The 10,191-nt window shown below is 56.8% G+C and overlaps 2 protein-coding genes across 2 annotated transcripts; one reads left to right on the forward strand and one right to left on the reverse strand.

The window, feature by feature from the left end:
* Window positions 1-940: 940 nt before the first annotated feature.
* ENH_00036070 (hypothetical protein, conserved) lies at window positions 941-3,442 on the reverse strand (the record flags this gene model as incomplete). The annotated part of the gene is made up of 1 exon (XM_013580417.1): window positions 941-3,442. One exon carries the CDS (start codon window positions 3,440-3,442, stop codon window positions 941-943), a length of 2,502 nt encoding a protein of 833 aa, XP_013435871.1.
* Window positions 3,443-3,904: 462 nt separating this feature from the next.
* ENH_00036080 (ubiquitin carboxyl-terminal hydrolase isozyme, putative) lies at window positions 3,905-9,890 on the forward strand (the record flags this gene model as incomplete). Its single annotated transcript, XM_013580418.1, has 5 exons — window positions 3,905-4,315; window positions 4,627-4,732; window positions 5,100-5,240; window positions 8,082-8,260; window positions 9,249-9,890. The coding sequence occupies 5 exons, from the start codon at window positions 3,905-3,907 to the stop codon at window positions 9,888-9,890; spliced, it is 1,479 nt and encodes a 492-aa protein (XP_013435872.1).
* Between the last annotated feature and the right edge of the window lie 301 nt (window positions 9,891-10,191).

Raw genomic sequence — 10,191 nt, forward strand, 5'->3', positions numbered from 1 at the left:
AGCGGCAGCAGCAGCCACTTGGTGTTGCTGCTGCTGCTGCTGCAACTGCTGCTGCTGCAGCAGCAGCTTCTCCCTCAACTTCAAATTTAAAGCCAAAACAAAATCTTCCTTCTCAAGGGCCCCAGCTAGCCAGCAGCTAGCTAGCAGCTAGCTAGTAGCTAACTGCTAGCTAGCTGCTAGCTAGCTAGCTGCTGGCCAGCTAGCTACTAGCTAGCTAGCTGCTAGCTAGCTAGCTGCCCAGCTAGAAGCTCAGCTAGCTGCTGGCTAGCTGCAGCAGCAAGCAAGTTCGGGACGGCCCAGATCCCTGTAGTCCCTGAGTTGGCTAGCTAGCTGGCTAGCTAGCTAGCTAGCTAGCTGGGCATTGCTAGCAGCGAATTCGCTAGCTCGCCAGCTAGTTGCTGAGTGCCCGCACTCTGCTGGCTAGCTAGCTAGTTGGCTAGCTAGCCAGCTGTCCAGCATGTTGGCTAGCTAGCCAGCTAGCCAGCATGTTGGCTAGCTAGCTGGCTAGCTAGCTAGCTAGCCAACTCACTAGCTAGCTGGCTAGCTAGCTTCATTGGTCCGTTAGCTAGCTCGCTAGCTAGCTGGCAAAAGAGCTAGCGGTCAAGCTAGCCAGCCAGCTAGCCACCCAGCTAGCTAGCTAGCTAGCCAAAGGCCAGCTAGCCACCCAGCTAGCTACCCAGCCAGCCAGCTAGCTAGCTAGCTAGCCATCCAGCTAGCCATCCAGCCAGCCAGCTTGCCAGCTAGCCAGCTAGCCAGCTAGCCATCCAGCCAGCCGGCTAGCTACCCAACCAGCTACCCAGCCAGCCAGCTACCCAGCCAGCTACCCAGCCGGCCAGCTAGCTAGCTACCCAGCTAGCCAGCCAGCTAGCTACCCAGCTAGCTAGCCAGCTAGCTACCCAGCTAGCTAGCCAGCTAGCTAGCTAGCTAGCTAGCTAGCTAGCTAGCTGTGGGGGATTCTGAGGAGGAGTTCGTCTCGGGGGCCGGCGAGGCGGACGTGGCGAAGGCCGCCGCGGAGGCAAAAAGCGACGAAGGCAGCATCTGCTGTTAGCTGCTGCAGCCGCGGGAACTGCAGCACGAGCTGCAGCGGCACGGCCTGCTGCTGCTGCTGCTGCTGCTGCTGCTGCTGCTGCTGCTGCTGCTGCTGCTGCTGCTGCTGCGCTGCTGCTGCTGGGAAGGGCTGCGCCTGCTCCCGCAGGTAGCTGTCCCGCTCCCAGTTGCTGGGGGAAAAGTACCAGTCAACTTGCCGCCGCACTGCAGCACGCAGCAGCAGCAGCTGCTGCTGCAGCAGCCGCTTTGCTGCAGCAGCAAGTTCTGCTGGCAGCAGCTCTTCGCAGGCAGCCAGCGGCAGCGCCTCAGCAGCAGCAGCGCCTGCTGCAGCCGCAGCTGCTGCTGCTGCTGCGGCCTCCCGCGCGTCCCCTGCAGCTCCCCCTTGCTGCTGCTGCCCCTGCTGCTGCTGCTGCTGCTGCTGCTGCTGCAGCACAGCGGCGCTCCACTGCTGCTGGTGCTGCTGCTGCTGCAGCCAAACTTCGCTCCCCGGCAGCTGCATAGTACCCAGGGGCCCCGTAGTCAGCAGCAGCTGCTGCTGGGGGCCCCCCTTGCCATCTATGTGCAGCAGCAGGCGACTGCCCCCCTGTGCTGTTTGCTTCGGTTGCTGCTGCTCCTGCTGCTGCCTTCGCAGACTCTGCTGCTGCTGCTGCTGCAGCGGAGCTGCTGCTGCTCTGCTTCTCGCCAGCCTTGGCACCGGCAAAGCCATTTGCTGCTGCTGCTGTTGCTGCCTCCCCTGCTGCTGCTGCCTCTCCTGCTGCAGGGCTTCTTTGTCCTGCGGAAGCAGCCGAATTGCTGTGAGTTCTGCCCAGTCTCTCCACCGGCGCTGCTGCTGCTGCTGCTGCCTCTCCCTGCCCCCCCTTGGTCCCCGTGCTGCTGCTGCTGCTGCTGCTGCTGCTGCTGCTGGCTGCAGCAGCAAACGGCTGCGCTGCAGATCCACCTGCAGCACGCGGAAGATTTGCTGCTGCGACAGCTGCGGCACCCCCTGCTGCAGCAGCAGCAGCTGCGCCTGCAGCCATTTGCCCTCGAGAGCAGCAGCAAGGGGCCCCTCCCACTCGCAGAATTCTGCTGCTGCTGGCACCGCTGCTGCTGCTGCTGCTGCTGCTGCTGCTGCTGCTGCTGTTTCTTTTCCTTCTGCTGCTGCTGCGGCTGCTGGCTTCGCTGCTGCTGCTGCTGCAGTGCCACACTCAGAGGCTGCTTTCCTGCTGCTGCCTGAGTGTTCCTGTTGCTGCCGGTGCTGCTGCTGTTGCTGCTGCCGCTCTTGTTGCTGCTGCTGCCTCTGCTGTTGCTGCTGCTGCTGCTGCTGCTGCTGCTGCTTCTGTTGCTGGAGGCGCTGCAGAGGCAAAGGAAGAGGCCCCGGCCCCAGGCGCTGCTGCTGTCGCTCGTTTTGCTGCCGCTGCTGCTGCTGCTGCTTCTGCTGCTTCTGCTGCTTCTGCTGCTGCGGCTGCCAGATGTTCCGCGTGAGCTGCTCCGAGTCGCTGCTGCTGCTGCTGCTGTCGCTGCTGCTGCTGCTGCTGCTGCCTAAGATGACATGGCCAGGGCGCACCTGGCGCCTCGTATTAAAGCTCTTCTTTTCTGCTGCTGCTGCTGCTGCTGCTGCTGCTGCTGCTGCTGCTGCTGGTTTGCTTCCCGCTGCCTTCGCTGGTCCCCGGAGAGGCTGGGGAGGGGCCTCGTCATCGCTGCTGCTGCTGTCATCGCTGCTGCTGCTGTCATCGCTGCTGCTGCTGCTGCTGCTGCTGCGAGCTGCCTGGCTACGGGCAGCAGCAGCCTTCTTGGGAACCACGCCGCTGGCAGCACCCGATGCTGCTGCTGCTGCTGCTGCTGCTGCTGCTGCTGCTGCTGCTGCTGGTTTTTGTCTCTTTGAGGAACTCCCAGCCTCAGATCCAGGGCGTTTGCTGCTTGCCACGGCTTCTTGCTGCTGCTGCTGCTGCTGCTGCTGCTGCTGCTGCTGCTGGCTGTTGAGGCGGTGCATGCAGGCAGTGACAACATCGCCGTCGCGCAGCACTGCAAGGGGCTGTTCATTCAGCAGCATGAAGCCCTGCAGCCTTAGCTGCAGCAGGTTGCTGCTGCTGCTGCTGCTGCTGCAGCAGCTGCTGCTGCTGCTGCTGCTGCTGTTGTGGGCAGCGGGGGGCTCGCAGCAAAACGCGCCACGCTGCAGCAGCCGCAACAGCTGCTGCTTCAGCTGGCCTATCGTTTGCTGCTGCTGCTCGTCTACATAGATGCAGCTATCAGTTGCTGCTGCTGCTGCTGCTGAGAAGGGGCGACAGCCCGTGCCGCAGCAGCAGATGCTGCTGTCGGCAACACCTTGCTGCTGCTGCCGTTGCTGCTGCTGCTGCGCCTCGGCAGCTGCAGCAGTGGCGCTGCGGCCGCCGCAGCAAAACTTCACGAAAAGCCTCATTAGGATCTTTGCTGCTTCTTTTTTCCCAATGCTGCTGCTCGCCGCTGCTGCTGCAGCTGCTCGTGCTGCTGCTGCTGCTGCTGCTGCTGCTGCAGCACAGTCGGCAGTTGATAGTGGCCTCTTCCGGGCCTTCCCTGATATTAACTTGAAAATATTAATAGTTTTGCAGCATTAAAGCCGCAAGCAAGAGGACTGCAGCAGCAGCAGCAGCAGCAGCAGCTGCTGCTGCTGCTGCTGCTGCTGCTCAGCCCACAGCAGGACTGGGGCCCCAGCTGCTGAGACAGCGAGTCGGCAGCAGCTTTTTCGGATTCAGCAAAAACTTAATTAAATTAAAACCCTTCTTCGTAAGCATTCTTTCTCAAACCCTAAACCCTAAACCCTAATCCGTTAACCCTAAACCCTGGAGGCTGCGTCTACAGACTCTTGTCCCTGCTGCTGCAGCAACACAGACTCACAGCCACCATGCCAGAGCAGCAGCAGCAGCAGCAGCAGCAGCAGCAGCAGCAGTGGCTGCCTCTAGAAGGTACCCCTGAAGTCTTGGGCCCCTACCTGGTTGCTCTGGGGGGCCCCCAGGCCCCTTCTGCTGAGTCAGGGGCCCCCCAGGGGGGCCCCCAGGGGGGCCCCCAGGGGGGCCCCCAGGGGGGCCCCCAGGGGGGCCCCCAGGGGGGCCCCCTGCTGCAGGTGGAGGACTTGGTGGCCCTGGAGCCGTGGGCCCTGGACATGCTGGAGTGTACAGACACCGTGGCTTTGCTGCTGCTGTTTCCCTTGAGCGAAAGTGCTGCAGCAGAAGAGGAGCAGCTGCTGCAGCAGCTGCAGCAGCAGCAGCAGCAGCACGAGCAGCAGATGCAGCAGGAGCTCTGGTTCGTCAAACAGGTAAACCCTAAACCCTGAACCCTAAACCCTAGCCGCCAGCTCACTAGCCCGCCGCTTTGTCTCCCAAACCCCAAGCTCTAAACCCCAAACCCTAAACCCTAAACCCTAAACCCTAAACCCTAAACCCTTTTTCTCCGCTTCTTTTTGCCTTCGCACCCCCGCGCGATGAAGCCCACACCTACGCGCATCTCCTTTAATGCATTTTAATTAATTAATTTATTTATTTATTATTTATTTATTTATTTATTTATTTATTTATTTATTTATTTATTTATTTATTTATTTATTTATTTATTTATTTATTTGTTCAGACGGTGCCAAATGCATGCGCCACTGTAGCGCTGCTGCACTGCACAGCCAATTTGCCCCGCAGCAAATTTCCCCTGCCCGAGGAGGGGCTTCTTCACAAGTTCTTCCGTAAACCCTAAACCCTAAACCCTAAACCCTAAACCCTAAACCCTAAACCCTAGCGCTAAACCCTAGCGCCTCGGCGCCAGGCGGTTGGCGGCGGCCGGCGGCGAAGGCGCCACCCACGGGCATTTAGAGACGCAGGAAAAAATAGGGTTTAGGGTTTAGGGTTTAGGGTTTAGGGTTTAGGGTTTGGGGTTGCTGCTGAGGGTTCAGGGTTTAGCTTTGAAGCGCATTTCATCTTTCCGTCAGCCACCCCACCCAAAAGACCAGCCGTAGGGGCTAGGGTTTAGGGTTTAGGGTTTGGGATTTAGGGTTTAGGGTTTAGGGTTTAGGGTTTAGGGTTTAGGGTTTAGGGTTTAGGGTTTGCGCGCAGAGGACACGTGGCCGTTGGACGCTGGGGGGCGGGGGCGGGCGCTGGAGAGCCACGAGGGTTTGGCGCTGCTGCACTTGCTGCAGCAGCAGCAGGGAGCAACAGCAGCAGCAGCAGCAGCAGACACAAACCTCCACTTCACTTGTTTGCTGCCTTTTAAGGGTTTTGTGGTTGAGCTCGACGGCCGCAAACCCAAACCCTTGCTGCGCGCCCAAATCGCCCCGGGGCAGTCTTTTGCCCAGGCACGAACCCCAAACCCTAAACCCTAAACCCTAAACCCTAAACCCTAAACCCTAAACCCTACGGGCCGCCTGCGGCGGCCTGCAGTGGCTGTGCGTGGGCCAGAAACGCTCTGTCAGCCACGCGCGCTGCTGCTGTTGCTTCTACTGCTGCTGCTGCTGCTGCTGCTGCTGCCGCTGCTGCTGCTGCTGCTGCTGCTGCTGCTGCTGCTGCTGCTGCAGGCTGCTATTGAGGCTATAAAGGAGCAGTTTGTGAAGCCCAGAGGAGAAGAATTGCAGTTTGCAGTTCTCGCAATTGGAGACACTCGGTCGCGCCGCGCTTAGCTGCTGCGGTGTACATACACCTCAGCAGCTGAGGTGTATGTACACCGCAGCAGCTGCGGTGTACATACACCGCAGCAGCGGCAGAATTGAGGTGTACGTACACCCCAGTTTTCCTCTTTTTTCCTTTTCCAATTAACCCCGCATCAACTGAGCTGAGGTGTACGTACACCTCATTTTTCATTTCTTTCTCCTTTCCATTTAAATGCCGCAGCTGAGGTGTACGTACACCAGAACTGAGGTGTACGTACACCCCGATTCTCTTGAACTTCCACTTCCGAAGTTTTCTTTCGGCCAGTTTTCTGAGTCTTCGAAATGCCAAAAAGAGAGTTTTTAATCACAATAATAAAACTTTGTCTTTATTTAAATAACGAAATTATTTAAATGCTTTTTTAATAATTATTTAAATGCTTTTTTAATAATACGAAAGCTTAGTACTAATAAGCCACTCTCCAGTAAAATAATAATTAATATTTATGCCACTATTACTAAATGCATATAAATGGCATTCTCAATAAATGCTGACTAAACAAAAATAATAAAAGAATGCAATTCAAAAGTAATAATAAAAAACGTTTAGTGGAAAATAATAAGACAGAATTACTGAAGAAAAAGTAATAAAAAAGCATTTAAGGAAAAGTGTCATTAAAAGCATTTAATTAAAATGAAAAGTGTTTGGTCTTCGAAATATTAAAAGTGAAAAATAAATTTTAAAAAATGCATGCAAAACACCTGAACAAGACATCCAGGTGTACGTACACCGCAGACTTTCGCTGCAAAGACTCAAAAACAAAAACAGAAAAAAAGAAATAAATGCATTTAAAGTCAAGACGCGTTGCATGCAATGAATTGGAAATGAATTGGAAATGAATTAAAATGAATTTAATTCATTTAATTCAAATTTTCCGAAAAAATAATTTTTGAAAACGCCAGCGATGAGCTGTGGGGCCCCAGGTGTACGTACACCTCAGCACCAGCAGCCCAACCCAATTTTAATTTAAATTTTTTCCAAAAAATTTAAATTAAAAATTTCCAACTTTTCCATTTAATGCATTTCTTTCTGTTTGCCCTCTTTAACTACGCACTCTAAACCCTAAACCCTAAACCCTAAACCCTAAACTCATCCATCCAGAAGCAGCTCTGAATTTTACACAGAAAAAAGATAAATTAATAAAAAGGCAAACAAAGAAACAGGCAAAGAAAAAGGAGAAAATGAAACAAAAAAGACAAATGAATAAACAAAATGACAAAAAGAAATAAAAAAAAGAAAATAAACAAACCCCAAGTCTTTCCCTTGAAAGCATTTAGGGTTTGGCGCTGAGGGTTTGTTCGGAATACAGAGAAGCAAGCAAAACCAATCAGCTCAGCAGCAGCAGCAGCAGCAGCAGCAGCAGCTGCTGCAGCAGCAGCTGCAGCAGCTAGTCATTCGCAGCAAATACAGCAGCAGCGAGTGCAGCCAACTGCAGCAGCAGCAAATGCAGCTGGCTGGCTCGGCAGCCCCCACCAAACCCCTGTGGGGCCCCACAGTCACAGGGGCCCCTGTGGGGCCCCCGTGGGGCCCCTGTGGGGCCCCTGTGGGGCCCCCGTGGGGCCCCTGTGGGGCCCCTGTGGGGCCCCTGTGGGGCCCCTGAGGGGCCCCTGAGGGGCCCCTGAGGGGCCCCTGTGGGGCCCCTGTGGGGCCCCCATGGGGGCCCCTTACGGCGCTCTTGGGGGCCCCTGAAGGGCCCCTATGGGGCTCCTATGAGACGCCCCGTGGGGCCCCTGAAGGGCCCCCTGCGGGGCCCCCGTGGGGCCCTCCGTGGGCCCCCTTAGGGCCCCCTTGGGGCCCCTTTTGGGCCCCCCCTGGGGCCCCTTTGGGGCCTCTTTTGGGCCCTCTTGGGGCCCACGGGGGCCCCTTGGGGGCCCCCGTGGGGCCCCTGTGGGAGCCCGCAAGCCTCTATGAGGGGTGTGGGGCCCCACAGCGTGTGGGGCCCCACATATGAATTAAAAGGAGATTAAATGAATTAAAATAATAAAATTAAATAAATAAAACGGAAAAGAATAAAAAATAATTAAATAAATTAATAAAATGGAAGCAAAGAAATCACTGCATGAGCAGCAGCTGCCGCAGAGCTGCCACCGCAGCGTCTATACACCCTACGGGCACACACGCAAGCAGCAGGGCAGACCATCAGCAGCAGCAGCAGCAGCAGCAGCAGCAACAGCAGCAGCAACAGCAGCAGCAGCAGCAGCAGCAGCAAATGTAGCTGCAGCAGCAGCAGCAAGTGCAGCAGCGGCAGCAACAGCAGCAGCAGAAGCAGTGGCAGGAGCAAAAGCAAGAGCACAAGCAGCCGCAAGAGCAGCAGCAGCAGCAGCAACGGCAGCAGCAGCAACAGCAGCAGCAACAGCAGCACACGAACCCGCTTTGCGCAGAGGGTACTCGCAGGGCCTCACGTGGAACAGCAGCAGCAGCCGCTGCAGTTCTTGGCTGTCTGTACACTGAACGTCGTGCTGCAGCAGCAGCAGCAGCAGCAGCAGCAGCAGGAAAGCAGCATCAGCAGCACGAGCAGCAGCAGCAGCTGCAGCAACGCCGCGTGCCCCGCCACAGCCAAAAGACCTCGTGCGGTGGCTGCGAGTAAAGACTCGGGTTTAGGGTTTAGGGTTTAGGGTTTAGGGTTTAGGGTTTAGGGTTTAGACGAACCATTATGGTCAGCAGGCGCTGCTGCAGCGCCACTTGGCGGGCAAAAGCAGCAGCAATAGGCTCCATCAAACCGGCTGCAGCAGCAGCAGCAGAAGCAGCAGCAGCAGCAGCAGGAACAAATTAGCAGCACAGGCAGCAGAAGCCGCAGTACCCGCAGCAGCAGCAGCAGCAAGCAGACGCTTCATGCGGCGCTCCTGCTGCTGCTGCTTTTGCTGTTGTTGCTGCTGGCTTTACTGCTGCTGGCCTTGTTGCTGCTGCTGCTGCTGCTGCTGCTGCTTAGTTACACTCACCTATGTCAGCCATCACAGCTGCTTCGTTAGGATCTGCTGCTGCTGCTGCTGCTGCTGCTGTTGCTGCAGGTTCAGAACCAGCAGCTACGGAAGCAGCAGCAGCAGTAACAGTGCTGCCTGCTGCTGCTGCTGCTGCTGCTGCTGCTGCTGCTGCTCTACAAGCCTGCGTCGCCTTCTGCATCTCAGCAACTGTTTCTTCCTGAGCCCAGCAGCAGACACAATGGCAAATCTGCTGCTGCTGCTGCTGCTGTTGCTTTTGCTGCTGTTGCTGCTGCTGTTGCTGCTGCTGCTGCTGCTGCTGCTGCTAGAGTTGCCGTTGTGGGAGTGCTGTTGTTACTGATGATGGTATTGCTTTTGCTGTTGTTCTAGTGCAGCAGCAGCTGCTGCTGCTGTTGCTGTTGCTTCTGCTGAAGCTGCTGCTGCTGTTGCTGCTGCTGCTGTTGCTGCTGCTGCTTCTATTGCGGCTGCTTTTGCTCGTGCTTTTGCTGCTGCTGCTGCTGCTGCTGCTGCTGCTGCTGCTTCGGAATATCCGCACCAGCTCACTATGCAGACACTCCAGGCGAGCTTGCTGCTGCAGCAGACGCGAGTTGTAAGAGGCCAAGCAGCGCGCCTGCAACTGTAGCAGCAGCAGCAGCAGCAGCAGCAGCAGCAGCAGCAGCAGCGCAGCAAACACAGCCACAGCGCAACCCTGCAGTATGAGCGCCAGCAGCAGCAGCAGCAGATGCTGCATCCTCTGCTTGGGGGGCAGCAGCAGAAGAGAGCGCCTCTTGACCCACTGCAAGGAACTGCCGCTGCTGCTGCTGTTGCTGCTGTTGCTGCTGCCGCTGCTGCTGCTGCTGCTGCTGCTGCTTACCTGCGGGTCAAGAAGCAGCGTCCTCAGATGGTCTCCTTCCAAGTACCTGAGGTGTACAGACACTCCGACCGCAGCAGCAGCAGCACTTGCTGCAGCAAAGCAGCCACAGCAGCACATCAGCAGCAGCACAGCAGCAGCGGCAGTACAGCACAGCAGCAGCGGCAGTACAGCAGCAGCAGCAGCAGAGCAGCAGCACAGCAGCAGCAGCAGCACAGCAGCAGCAGCAGTACAGCAGCAGCACAGCAGCAGCAGCAGCACAGCAGCAGCGGCAGTACAGCAGCAGCACAGCAGCAGCGGCAGTACAGCAGCAGCACAGCAGCAGCAGCAGCAGCAGCAGCAGCAGCAGCAGAGCAGCAGCAGCAGCAGAGCAGCAGCAGCAGGGTCACCTTCTGTCCCCAATGGAGGCGATAAGACTTTGAATTATTTCATTTGCTGTTTGCTGCTGCTTCTCATATGTCAGCAGCCGCCGCAGCAGCACGCGCAGCTGGGCCTGTGGCCCTGCAGCCCGAGAAACCCTCATTTAGGGTTTAGGGTTTAGGGTTTGGAGGCGAGGCGCGCGGGAGAAGGCAGCCACAGGCGCAACCATGCTTGTGCTCAATAGCAGCAGCAGCAGCAGCAGCAGCAGCAGCAGAAGCAGCAAGAGCAGTTGGAGCTGCTGCTGCAGCAGCAGCAGCAGGAAAGGCTGGATGGGCTATTTGAAACGTTGCTGCTG

This window comes from Eimeria necatrix, genomic scaffold, assembly GCF_000499385.1.
Source record: "Eimeria necatrix Houghton genomic scaffold, Enh_scaff263, whole genome shotgun sequence".
NCBI classification, from domain to species: Eukaryota; Apicomplexa; class Conoidasida; order Eucoccidiorida; family Eimeriidae; genus Eimeria; species Eimeria necatrix.